At 41.1% G+C, this 14,347-nt stretch overlaps 1 protein-coding gene across 1 annotated transcript in view; it reads left to right on the forward strand.

The window, feature by feature from the left end:
- Positions 1–232: 232 nt before the first annotated feature.
- Positions 233–14,347, forward strand: part of capgb (capping protein (actin filament), gelsolin-like b) — a 32,566-nt gene continuing 18,451 nt past the window's right edge. The window contains exons 1-2 of the mRNA XM_063002850.1: positions 233–310; positions 8,118–8,311. Coding sequence (XP_062858920.1) covers positions 8,119–8,311 — 193 coding nt within the window. The 5' untranslated portion in view covers positions 233–310; position 8,118. The remainder of the gene's footprint in view (positions 311–8,117; positions 8,312–14,347) is intronic.

The following is a 14,347-nucleotide window of genomic DNA, read 5'->3' on the forward strand; positions in this document are numbered from 1 at the left end:
ATTACATTTTACAACTTCAAATAAGGCTTAAATGTTCATATGTTTAAATATGTTCAAAAAGACAAAGGTTCCTATGGGGTGTCCTAACTTTTTCACATGACTGTAGGTTTGTTTTCCCTCCCTCCTTCACTGTCTATTCAATCTTAACCCATTTTTTGTACCCGGCCTGCAGCTGGTTTAGGTGGGTGTGCTCAAAGCTTTAGTCAGAGAAGTAACAGGAAGTGTGCTCAAAGGTTTTTCCTCCTCTGCAAAATCTCTTCCTTTCTTTCACTGAACTTTGAAGAGTTTCACCAGCCAAAACTACAACAAGGTAGGAACTTCAACAAACTGCACATACAAAATCTATACATTTTTTGTATCAGGTTTTTTCTGATATGCAGTGATCTTTCCTTTTAATGTTACTTTTACAAACACTTTCCTCATGTGTTTCAGTTGTAATTTTCAGTCAGACCCTGGTGGAAAAATTTGGTACATTGTTTGACTTAGTAATACTACACAGTGGCATAAACACAAGAATGGAAGTCTGTTTACTAGATGTTTGTTATTTTTCACCAAAACAATTGTGTGTGTTTATTGAGGTGCTGAACAGTATCAGGCTTCCCCCACCCACCCCTGGGGAGGTTGTTGTTTTATATTTCTGTCTGTATCATATTTCTGTTTCTGATTAACTGGATGTGTATGGGTCATGCCTCAAGTGTCTCAGACATGGCAGCGCTGACCCCTGTCAATCTCCTCATCTTTCTCCACATTCACTGGCCATATTTAATTTCTTACTGTTTGTCATGTCTGCATTGTTTGTCATCTCTCATTTTGTCTGCCAAACTCTACACCATCAAATTTAATATCAGGATTGGGTTTGTGGTTGTGTCAAACTTGGATGAAAGGATGAATGAATGGCTGATAGATGAATAAAGGTGGATACTAATAATCACACGGGTGTGTAGCAGTCAGGCAACATGACTCTCCTCGCTGTGGGGCGTCCTTAGTAGGGCTACTCGGATTATTCCTCCGGGTCCAGTTACCGGGAACACATAACCCTGCCAGGCCAGGTGAACACTCAAACACACACTCTGGAGAAGGTAGAAAGGCAGGATGGAGCCGGAGCTGGAGCCAGAAAGCGTGCCTGAACTGGCAGAAGGGATCATGCAGTTAAGTGGACGGGCCTGTTGTCTTAGATTTGAGTGTGATTAGCAAGTTGTTTTGAAAAAAGAGCTGTGTGTTTAAGGCTGTCTGTGGCCACTCCTTAGCTTTTTACCTGTAGGCCCTCAATATACTCTTTCATCATAGTGAACTTCCTCTATGTGCTCCTCCTTCCTTCTCCTTTTTTGTATTTTGTATCTTATGGAATCCAACAGAAACATGAATACAGAGTCAGTAACTGTGAATGAATGAATCATATATTAGGTTTTAACAATAAATTCACTATGATCAGCTGTGATATTTATTCATTTATTCATTGTCTATTTTACCACTGCGTTATCTTGGTCATGGTTCCAGTGGGTCCCATTTATTGGGCGAAAGGCAGTAAACACCCCGGACATTTCCTATTCAGAGTCACGGTGGGTCCAAATCTCTGGGGAAAAAGGTAGGAAACTCCCTGGACAGGTCACCTTTCCATCACAGGGCAAACACACATACACACACTTGTGCACTTTTTAGAATCCCTAATTAACCAGATTTTTTCAGCAGCACATCTGTGTAAAACTTTTATTAGTTTAATACACACAGTCAGGTGAGGTTGAAATCACTGTGGGTTTGCAGTTTTGTGCTCAATCATGCTGGATTAGAAAGAGCCATTCGGTTGCCAAAACACCTTTTAGCAATGGGTGTGGCTGAAACACCTGAACTCAATAAAGAAGGTGTGTACACATAATTTTGGGTACATAGTGTGCATTTCCCTTACATGTGTATGGAGAAAAAATCTTAAAAACACAAACACCTATTTTTAATACGATAGCCCACCTCGATATTGACTGTCCAGGCATTTATACAGACATGATTGTGGGGGGTGGGGGGTTTGGGTGCAGAAGCCCTGCAATGGATTGACACCCTGCTCAGGGTATCCCTGCCTAGCGCACAGTGTTTCCAGGTGGAATCAGACCCACTACGACCCTCACCAAATTAAAGTGCTTGATGAAGAAATGTACCAGAGGTTCATATGGGGCCGTGGTATGGTGATACTTCCATGTTTCTTTTGTTTCTGCATGGGTTTCTTCTTGTGTAATCTGGTTTCCTCCCACCCTTCAAAAACATGCCAGTATGTGATGTGGCTAGGGATTTAAATTCCCCTAGTTGTAAGTAAGTGATGGGTTGGGTGAGTGAGTGATGCCCTGCAATGGACTGCAATAGGATGTGTTTCAGACTGACTTCAATCTTTATCAGAATAAAGTGAGAATGACCTGAAAATAAACAATCACTGTAAATCTACAGCAGGGGTGTCAAACTCATTTTCACCGAGGGCCACATCAGCATTATTGTGACCCTCAAAGGGCCAACTGTAACGTATTCTGCTGTGATTGCAGTCTGTTGTTTTTCTTGGAGGCTAAATTCTACATTTATATTGTCCTCCTTTACCACAGACACAGCCTAACACGAGACGCACCGTTTTCTCTTCCTGAAGCACAAACTTGTTTTCATTTTCATTAAATTTCCTCCTTCTGCTTAATTTTCTTACTTATCTTCTTGTACATTTTGGGATTATGTGTAAATATTTCTTAACATCATCTACTGGCGGGATGTGTCACTTTGCAGGTCACAAAATCAGCATGCATTTTAAGAGATGCAGTTAATGTAGGATTTTACAGTGTATTTTAACACAATTGTTCTGCCTTCACTAATAGTTTATCCCCCTTGCTCAGCTAGACAGACAGACAGACAGCTCCCTTCAGAATACAGTCGGTTTTATTTGCTTCCCAGCTGTGTGATACACTGTGTGCACCAGAATGAAGTAAAAATACAAACAATAAAAAAACAAACGTAAAATAGCGCTAAGGAGTTAGCATTTTGTGTAAAGATACTAATTGCTATAGTAACGGTAACAATAGTATTTAATTACGGTAAATTTGTAACTAAAACGCTGTGATATACTCACTAAACATTTACAAACAACTGAGAATATAAACGCCACTACTTACAGACCATGCTTTGGTATTATATTGCAAGATAATTATTTATATTCATTATTATTGTTTACATTACTACCAGCGTTCTTTTGCCGTAAAAGTCACATGGCTTCTCAGCGAAGGTCAAAATTAGTTGCCATGACTACGATGTCACCGGATGCCGTGTAAAGGCGCAGGTGTCCCATTAAATTATAAGTGCATCTCTGTAACGACTCGAACCATCACAACCATCGTACAGTCGTTTAAGCTCTCGCAGGCCACATAAAATGACGTGGCGAGCCGTGAGTTTGACACCCCTGATCTACAGTATTTAAAACAGTTTAGGCAATTTACTCTGTGGAAGTAGCAAGCATGTTCCCTATTTGGATATACTTTTGAAATTAAATTGTTGAAAAAATAGGAAGGACACTCAAGGACGCATCATGTGCTTTCATGCGAAAAGCTGAAACTTCATGTCATGACTGTTTTCCTAGTTTTTAAACCACAAATGTGAAAGCGTTACCCACAGGAAATGAAACTATGTGCAGACGGTTGTTTGAGTGCCATGTCATGAAAGTTTGTTGGTTAAGCTACACTATATTGCCAAAAGTATTCACTCACCCATCCAAATAATTGAATTCAGGTGTTCCAATCACTTCCATGGCTACAGGTGTATAAAACCAAGCACCTAAGCATGCAGACTGCTTCTACAAACATGTGGAATTTCCACATTGTGGAATGTGGATTTCCAATTTAATAGAATGTTTGGTATACCAATGTTTGGTAAAACCATGTACTTTGCTGTCAGTACAGTCTCAGTTGTTTCTTGAAGATTGAAGTCCATATTGACATGATTGTATCACATAAATGCTGCAGATTTGTCAGCTGCACTCTCTGTGTATCCGTCCACGACATCTCACAGATGGAAGCAGAGCTGAATTGTCTTCTTCTGTAGTAGCCCATCCGTCCTTTACATTGTTGGTGTTTTGAGATGCTTTTCTGCTTGTGGGATGCGTATTTAGGTTATTGTAGCCTTTCTATTGACTTGACTCATTCTAGCAATTTTCCACTGACATTTCTCATCATCAAGGTTTTTAAACCCACAGAACTGCCACTAACTAACATTTTTTGCACCATTCTCTGTAGAGTTTTTGGAGATCAGCAGTTTTGACAGACTGGCACCAACATGCCTCAGTTACTCAGACCACGTTCTTCCCTATTCTGATGTCTGTCTGACCATTAACTAGCCCTGTCTCTGTATGACTTTATGCAGTGCATTGCTGCCACATGACTGCTGACTGGATAACTGTATAAATTGACAGGTGTACTAGTAATGCTAAGTAAGTGTAAATAACAATTACTTTTATTGTTATACTGCCCAGCTGTGAAAGCCTGTCTTCCAACCACACATACAACACATCATTGTGTGTCTGTTTTACTAAGTGACTAGTCTGAGCAATGACAAAAATAATGAATCATTAGTGGTTAAGGACATTCCAAAGACAGTCATATGATTTTCTATGCAGGCTTACGATAGGCGTGGCGACTTATTTAAGTTTTGAATTCCTTCTTCATCTAAAATACACTGCATTGTAGATACACGTTATATATATTATAAATTATATAGTGTCAGATAGGGTTAAAACTGTTTTTTCTGCAGGCCAGTCATGCTGTTTCACACCAAACTACAAAATGAGAAGAAATAGTTTGTGCATCATAATGTAAATGTAATCATAAAAATGAAAATGAACTTCTCTAACCTGCCCCCACCAGGTCTAAAACACAAAATATATATATTTTGTTGTCCCCTCCACTAATGCCGATCTCCGCTCTGATTGAGGAGAATGAAGCTAACCCACGCCGCCTCCGTGGGCAACACCCGTATGGCCTTTTGTCACCTACACTTTGACGAGTTCAATGCGGATCAGCACTGTGTACAGAGAGACACACCCTGATTAACGTACACTTTTTCTGTCTCTGTGCAGGCGCCATCAATCAGCCAGCAAAAGTCATAGTTGCATTAGTTATAAGAGAGACCCTATCCGGCTTAATATCCCACCCCTATATGAACAACAGGCCAATCATTGTTCATGTGGCTACTTAGCCCAGCCGGCAGGCAGAGCTGAGATTCGATACGATGTATTCGAGATCCCAGCTCTGGTGTTCTAGCGTGTGTTTTACCGCTGCGCCGCCTGAGCGGCCCAATAGAATGTATTTTTATGCTGTAGCAATAAGATTACTCTTCACAGGGACAAACATGCCCAGCCCAAACAACACAAAAACCTCTAAGGCATTGTTGCCTCTTCATCAATTATTACTGTTAGCACTATACATTCAGGCAGGTGTCATCTTCTAAAACTAGATTTGTCCATCAGACTGCCAGATGTTTAAGCATGATTTATCACCCCCAGACAATGTTTTAATTGTTTCACAGTCCAATAGTGGTGCACCTAACACCTCTTTAGTTACACTAGACCTCACGCATGGTGATGCTGGGCTTTCGTGCTTGTACTGCTTGTCAATGGAAACCAAATCAATATAAAGCAAAACAGTTTTGTGCTGATCTCCAGTGGAAGAAAAGCACAAAAAATAAATGAACATTAGACTGTATATCTCAGTTTATCTGAGTGCCATTTTGCCATTGGTCATTGCTTTGTTCCAAAAAAAAAAAACAAATTCCAAACTTGCTCCGCCCTTTAATTATACAATTCCACAGGTTGCTGTGTCTGTGTGTGTTCATTTGTAAGTTTGCGAAATCACAGGTTAAGAAGATGCAACACTTGTAATGTTCAGTAAATTAATGATATAAAAAGTAGTTAATATAGTACTATAATATGTAGCCATGATTTTGTCAAATATTTATAATTAAGGCTCCTCAGGCGGCGCAGCGGTAAAACACCAGAGCTGTGATTTTGAATACATCGTATTGAATCTCAGCTCTTCCATCCGGCTGGGCTGGGGGGTGCATGAACAATGATTGGCTCTTGTTCATATGAGCTGGATGAGGAGAGATTCCTCATGATTGAGCGAATTACGACCTTTGCTGGCTGGTTGATGGCATAATGTCATCGAGTCGAGGAATAATGCTGATCGGGGTGTGGCTCTTCATGCACAAAGCTCGTGCAGGTGAAAAGATGCAGTCGACTACTGCGCATGTGTTGGAGGGGGCATGTGACAGTCTCGCTCTCCTCATTCGGGGCGGGGGTAAGCTCCAGTGGAGAGGAAGCATAAGGCAATTGGGTAAAAATTGGATGCGCTAAAATCAGGAGAAAATGCATTAAAAAATTTAATAAATATTTATAATTAAATAACAAGATTATCAAAACGTATGTTTTTAAAATTTCCTATGAAGTTGTCGAGTCTTTGTACTCTCTGCAAGTAAAAAAAACTTTTAATGTTTAACACACGCTTAAATGGCCCTAAAAATACCCTTTAAAGATTTTTTTGTGGAAATACATCTCAGCTGAGGCATTTTAAAGCATGTTCTTCATTAGGTGTAGGTCACTTACAACTATAAAATAAACAACCCAAAAAAGTCCAGGCAGTGTGAACGGTCTGTGTGACTTATTCTTTAACCACACCCTATTCTGTATTTTCTAAATGTGGGTAATGGAAACCACTTTAACCCTTCCTTACATCACTTAATTTTAACAATCTGCTCTTTGCTCTTTTTATCATCAGAATCTACAACAAGCTTATAATCCCTCATCTTGTGCTTACATATGAAAGGAAGTGCTTATTTGTGGTTTCAGCATGATGTGGTTTCATCTGAAGTCATCATAGTTATTGGTTATCTACCTCCTTTGAGAACAAATAATCATTAGGTGGCATTCGGGAGCTTACTAAACCTAGCATTTTGGTTTACAGTAGGGGTAAGATTAAATAACAGTGTGGAAATTATAGCATGATAAAGACATTCTAGTAAGCGTATAATGTTTGGCGACTTGTCTGGGTGTGTTCTTATCTTGTGCCAGTATTTCCAGGATAGGCTCCAGATCCATTTTATATTAGAACACAGATTACCTCAATAGTTGCCCTAAATTTCCCCCATCCAAACTGTTTTTAGAATTCTTACAGTCCTGAAATTCAGGAATGGATGTTTATTAACAAATGAAATGAAGTTGACCAGACAAAACATGAAATATCTTGGGTTTATATTGTCTGCAATGAAATAAAAGTCAAAGTAAATGCAAAAACCTTTTTCTGATTTGGGGTAATTCAATAAAAACAATTACTTTGGCAGAAACATCTTTGTACTGCACATTATTATCTGTTTCTCTGTGCATGCTGGTTTCTTTCAAATACTCCAGTTCCTCACCAGTCAAACTCATAAAAATAGGGGCGCCCAAGTGGCACAGCCAGATATTTTGCTAGTACACCAGCGCAGAGATTCTAAACTGCTCGGTTCGAAACTCGGCGTGTCCACCGGTCGGCTGGGCGCCATCTAGCGGGCACAATTGGCAGTGCCTGCAGCAGACACGGTTCTGCTAGGGCGGGATGACCGGACTATGTGGGTGAGGTCTTCAAATGCTGTGTAAGGACCCTGATTGGCAGATAGAGAGGCGCCTGTGCAGAGTGCATACGTGAAAAAGGGTTCCGCTAAGGGCTGCGCATGGGTCAGAGGAGGTGTGAGCAGCAATATACCCACCTCGACTGCAATCAGGGATCCCCCAGCAGCTGAAGACAAATTGACTATGCTTAATTGGGAGAAAATGGGAGGAAATGCATAAATGAAATATGAAAAAACATATCAAAATATAAACTCCAGTTTGTATTGCTCACTCTACTGTAAAGTCATTTCTAACAATCTGCATTGTTTAAAGCACGATTAGTATATTTATTTTTACTGTCATGATGGGTCCAGTACCATCCAGAAGTGCAAGTGCAAAACGGCAATGCAATCTGTGCATGCCTTACTGCACAATTGTTGCCTAGCTGGGTTGTTTATTTTTTATGTCTGTATTTCTGACATGCTCACTCGTTTCTCTCTTACATATTTATTTTGTCTCTCTGCAGAATGCTGACCCTGCAGGCCGCTCCGGATCAGTTTGGGCCAGAGGTTAGACAGCCAGGCCTCCGATGCTGGCGGGTGGAGAAGATGAAGGCCATGCCACTAGCTACTTCTGAAGTGGGAGCTTTCTTTAATGGTGACTCCTACCTGGTACTGCATAACCGGGGTGACCAGGGAGCGGACCTACACATGTGGATTGGTAAGATTATGATGGGTCGCCTGCTAATGGGATCTGTCTGAGACCGATGGTAAAGATGTTATCAGCAGTAGAGACAGGTCACTTGGTGACTTAAAATAAAAATGGGTCATTGTGTAATGTTCAACATGGTGGTGTAAATTCTAGTCTTCAATATAATAATGCAGTGGTCTTGTAACATCTAAATTTATACATTAAAGACAAAATCACATATATTAGTACTTCAGCAAGATTTGATTTAACTAAACAAAGTGTACCTACTTTACTGTGGAAGTTTTGGGCAAATCCTAGCAGGCTACACATTGGCTCTTGTTGTGACTCAGCGTCTCTGGCCAAGGGTTGACCCACTTTGGTTAAATTCAGTAACCTGTAAACTTTGACTTCTGCCTTTTAATTTGTCTTTATTCCTTTACCCTATTTAATTACAACAAGCTAGCTAATAATGAAGTAATATTTATTGGATATACACCGACCAGACATAACACTATGACCACTGACAGGTGAGGTGAATAACACTGATTACTCATCACGGCACCTGTTAGTGGGTGGGATATATTAGGCAGCAAGTGAACATTTTATCCTCAAAGTTGATGTGTTAGAAGCAGGAAAAATGGGCAAGCATAAGGATTTGAGCGAATTTGACAAGGGCCAAATTGTGATGGCTAGACAACTGGGTCAGAGCATCTCAAAAATGGAGTTCTTGTGGGGTGTTCCTGGTCTGCAGTGTTCAGTATCTATCAAAAGTGGTCCAAGGAAGGAACAGTGGGAAATCGGCAACAGGGCTCATTGATACATGTGGGGAGCAAAGGCTGACCCGTGTGGTCCGATCCAACAGACGAGCTACTGTAGCTTAAATTGCTGAAGAAGTTAATGCTGGTTCTGATAGAAAGGTGTCAGAATACACAGTGCATCGCAGTTTGTTGCGTATGGGGCAGCAAAAGGGGGATGAACACAATAACAGGAAGGTGGTCATAATTTTATGCCTCGGTGTAGATGAAATCTGATGAAAATGAACTGTAATAACCATTAGCACAAACCATTATAGGAATGACCTAGCTGTATTGGTAGAAACCTATGCTGGCTTAGGTTAAGTGTTTTAGAATCTTATAGTCATGGGTTAATATGAAATGTTGATTGTAAGCCAGGCTTATTTGATTAACGTTAAAGCCTGATCTTACAAGTGCTCTTTTGACTAAATGAGCACAATGTCCCATAGGCATACTGCCAAATTTGGCTCAGCATTCAAGTGATGCTTTAGATAACACTAATCTACTTGTCAGCACATTGAGGGTTCATTAGAAACATTTGCCCTTGTGCCCTCTTCAACTTCCCTTCAACACTGGCCTTTCAAACTCACTGCACTAAAGTATCAACAGCCTGTGTAAAAGCTTCCATATCTAATTTCCAAACACAATACCTTTAATCCTCCTACAACAGTACAGTTTTGGTGTACTTTGGATCCTACAGTAATGATCAATATGGTAATCGATAAATCGAGTTCTGGGTGACAAATGATCAATTAGCCAAGTTCTCAAGTCTAACAAAGTTTATTTAGAAAAGGTTTGGTTCTCCTCAGGCCTCACCAGCTGGTATCTGCACTTCTGCTTTCAGAGAACAATCAATGCAAGTCAGAGAGAGACAGACCCCGTGCGCAGAGTTCAACGTGCTTTTATAACTTTGCCCACACCTTCTCTATAAATCGAGTTCTTTGTTCTCATGGTCTGTTCAAACCAGTCCTAATTAATTCTTTCAGATGTTACTTTATTGTCGTCATTGACCTTGTCCGAGGCACCGAATCCGGCCTTATCGGTACAGGACATTATTAGGGAGTTCTTCTATGTATCTGAGTGCTAGCAATTATCTGTTTTACTCCCTTCACATCGACCTTGCACCAACTCAATTGTAACTCACTGTTTTACTTTGCTAACAGGTGGGGTGTCCAATTTTAATTTTCCTAACAATCCCCCTTAGAATGCAAAACATTGCATTCTTCTCCAATAGCAGAAGTCAGATCTCAAACTTACACAATTAAAAGCATGCGTGGACCCTCAGATACCTGATAGAGCAGAGTTTAACGTCCTTTAGAGACGGGAAGCACATATATGTGATAATCATATGTAATTAAACTAAAATACGCTAAATTCCCATTATGTCATTGTGATGCCATCAAATTGATTATACATAACCACACAAAAATAAAATGAAATACAAAAAGGTGTTCCATGTTTTTGATGATGATATCTTTTTATTAACAGGGTGTCTGGTTCAGTATGAGAAACGACAGCCTCATTTATCAGTGACCTCCCCCTTAGATCACTCCTTACGTTGTGCCTTTCCCAAGGGCACAGTCTCCCTGTTGGCAAGGTGAGACAAAGCAGGTGTTCTGGCAATCTTCCCAGAAACTGCTTCAAGCTATCACATTCCCCAGACCAACTTTTCTCCCTGAACCATCATCAAACATACAGAACCTACTGTATACTAAGATATATTTGTAACCTGTGCTAAAAGCAAATGTACCTATGTGTGTTGTATTTACCCATTACCTTATTCATTTGCTATCAAGTGTTCCTCTAAATATTTGTGTATTGTTGTAATGCAAGCTAAGTAAAAAAGACATAGTAAATTCAGAAGACAATCTTCTATTCTTGCTTCGTATCCTCTGGATGTTGTCCAACTCCAAGGTGTTCCTGTGAATAAATCACACACTTCCCAAAGCAAAGAAATCAACATACTCATCCTCATTTTGACCACCCAGGTCCTCATGAGCCTTAGGGTTAAGCCCTGTCGACATGAACAGTACTGTCTCACCTGTTGTAACAGGAGAGGCCCCCTTTTGGATCACAGTGTTGATAAATTTTACTATCAGAGCTCTGATGCAAGGCACGCAGCAACACCCGCACACGACCACCACTGCCAAACTTACACACACAGCCATGGCCAATTGCGTGACCAGACCTTTCCAAGACCCAAACATTTTTTCTAGCCATTTAGTAAAGGGATTGTCTATACCTGAATTTTCCTTCCATTCTTTGGACAAGGCTTTCAAACCTTCAAGGGCTCTAGAGACAGTACCATCTGGGGCTGTATTGTTGGGGATGAAAGTACAACAGGTTGCTCCAACCATGTGACAGACACCTCCTTTATCTGCCAATAACATGTCTAGGGCCATTCTATTCTGGATAGTCATCAGTGAGGTTTTATCCAATTGGTCCCTAAGTCCCTCTACTGCCTGAACAGTAAAGTTCACGAATCGTTGCTGGTTGTAATAGAGATAGTTAATCCAATCCACATTTTTATTAATAGTTGACCACCAGAACAAGATGCTTTCAAAACCAGATGCGACTTGATCTCTGGCTTTGAACTCATCAGGAACTCCTCTGGGAACGCCGATCCCATCTATCCATACAGTTTTATCAAATGATCCTCCAGGTTTCACTTCTCTGGTCTGCCTGTGACTTCTCATAACACCAGCTGGATCCTTCACTCCGTCATGTCTGAAGATCCTGAAAGGCATTATTAAAGAAACAAGAGCACATTCTCCTGTCCACACACCGGACAGTCTCCTTCTTACTTTCAAATCACCACATAGCCACAGCAAATCAGCTCTGTTTGTCATTTGATTGTAAAAGGTAGTATTTTTGAGACTGATGTTTTCAGTCTTGCTGCACCACCCTTCGGGGAACTGCCCTCTATCAATTTGCCCAGATACAGTGGAGTGGAAACATGTATAATTACCCTTGTATGCTACAATGTTCGCAGGTAATGGTTGGTTAGAAATAGAAAACCCTTTTTCCAATTCTTGGCAGACTGTAGTGTTTTCTATAGTCATAGGTGTACTAAATAACGTTACCAAACATGTTAAGTTTTCTCCTGACATGGGATGTGTAGCTAATTTAGGATTAGCTGCAGCACAAACAAAACAATTGTTAACCCCCAAACCTTCTGATGTGTATCTTACCCATTCCAGCCACAAGTTTTTGTCGGTGAATCCTGTTTCGACAGCCAGCTGGTCTCTCCATGTCATGTTCTGGGTCTGAAGTATCGTCACTGCCTGTCCTCCATCAGAAACAATCGGGGCTGGTTCACCTAAATTGTCAGTTTTGCTTGTAGTCCTAGGTTTCAGACATAGTCTCCCTAATGGATCACTACCTGATATGTCAGCACCCACTGTGATACAAAATAGATCTGTGTTTTTCCACCCATAATCAGCTAATACCGGAACAGACAACAAGGCTTGATCCCCCCTTAGTGTCATGTTAAAGTATGGAAACACTCTACTCTTACCTTTTCTCCACATGCAGACGGCTTTCGACAGAAGATAACTAGGCTGATATTGATTTTTATAGCGCGGGTTAGTGTGAGTGAATACAGAGTTCCAAGAGTCACAATATATTTCTGACGTGCCCCACCTGAGCGCATACTTAGGAGTCCAACTATCACATCCATACACATCATGCCCTCTCCAGTTCAGATTTTTCCTGTCTTTTCCCATAACTGTACGTATGTCAAACAGGATCGTGGTTGACTCATTGTAATTTATCTCTACTGTTACACCAGGCTGAAAAGGTGCTGCAACTGCCCTTTTCTGTCTTTTTAGCCCTGTCTGTGTGTCGTTTACATTAGTAAAATTCTGAATCCTGTCTTTCCCTTCCTTGTCCTCTCCTTCAATAACCTCTAACCACCCATCATCAAACTGTTTCTTCCTTATTTCTTCCCCCTTTTCACAGAGAATCAATACAAAAACCACAAATGTTATGGATAGCATCATCATTACAGTCGTGGTAATACACCAAGTTCTACAGCCCAACCTTCTCATGGCTTGTCCAACCGGATCTGTAGGTGGGTTAAACGGCATTTTACTGAAAGTACTTGAACTAGCTTTAATGGAAAACTGTAACTTGGGTCTTTGTTTGGCTCAAATAAGATTTGAGAATTGGTTTCACTACTTTCCACTCCAACTGATCCAGTCCACACCCTAATTTTGGAATCCCCAGAGTGGGCACATTAAGTGCCAGCAGCAGCTCCGTCAAATTTTCTACTGCTGAGATAAAATCTCTAAGCTTAGGCTTGTCAGTAGACCACCTCTTGGTTACCAGATTAAACACAGTCACCCCCTTTCCTGTGTGTACTGCACACTTACCAACCTGAACAGGATTCAGACCTTCCACTCCTAGTTGGCTTCTTATCTGCTTTGCCACTCCAGCTCCAAGAGTCAGGTCTGCACCTACACAATGAGCAATATACTCACCTCCTTCTGTAACCACGTCTCCCCCTATTTCTTGCCACCAGTCAGAGGTTTGCTCTGGAAGGGGAGGCACTTCCCACCACACTGGCAAGTTCTTCAGTTGTGTTTGGACCTCCTCAGTAGTTCTGGATGGCGGTTCTGCTGGAACACAGTGGGTGATGTGGTGCCAGTGTTTGTGATTCTTACCCTGTACTTTCACTGCATGTGATGTCACTTCTTCCACTTTCCATGGACCTGTCCACCTTGGCTCATTCCACTTCCTCTTGTGGACCTTGGTTCTTACCCACTCTCCGACCACTGGTGCCGGAGTCCTGGTGTCCTCTTCTCCTTGTTCTTTAGTCACCTGTTGGTCAATCCTGGAAATAAGCTTTGTTAAAGCATTCATATACCCATCCAGTTCTTCCTCCATTAAATCTAACGCTTTGCCAATTGTCCTGTCCCTAAATGGACCAGGCATGGGTCTCCCGGTCAAAATTTGGTGAGGAGACAAATGGCTGTCCCCCTTTGGTGAGGATCTCATTGACATAAGCACCAATGGAAGTGCTTCCACCCAGGATAGTTTTGAGTTATGGCATGCTTTTGCCAATTTGACCTTTATAGTATGGTTGGCTCTTTCCACCAACCCTTGAGATTGCGGGTGGTAAACAGAGCCAAATTTGTGCGTGATTCCCAGGGCCAATTCAACTTCAGCCAATATTTTGTTATTAAAATGTGTCCCATTGTCAGACCTGATTACTTTGGGCACACCAAACCTGGGAATCAGTTCATTTTTTAGCCATTTAACCACTGTTTTG

This window comes from Trichomycterus rosablanca, chromosome 10 (genome assembly GCF_030014385.1).
Source record: "Trichomycterus rosablanca isolate fTriRos1 chromosome 10, fTriRos1.hap1, whole genome shotgun sequence".
Lineage (NCBI taxonomy): Eukaryota > Metazoa > Chordata > Actinopteri > Siluriformes > Trichomycteridae > Trichomycterus > Trichomycterus rosablanca.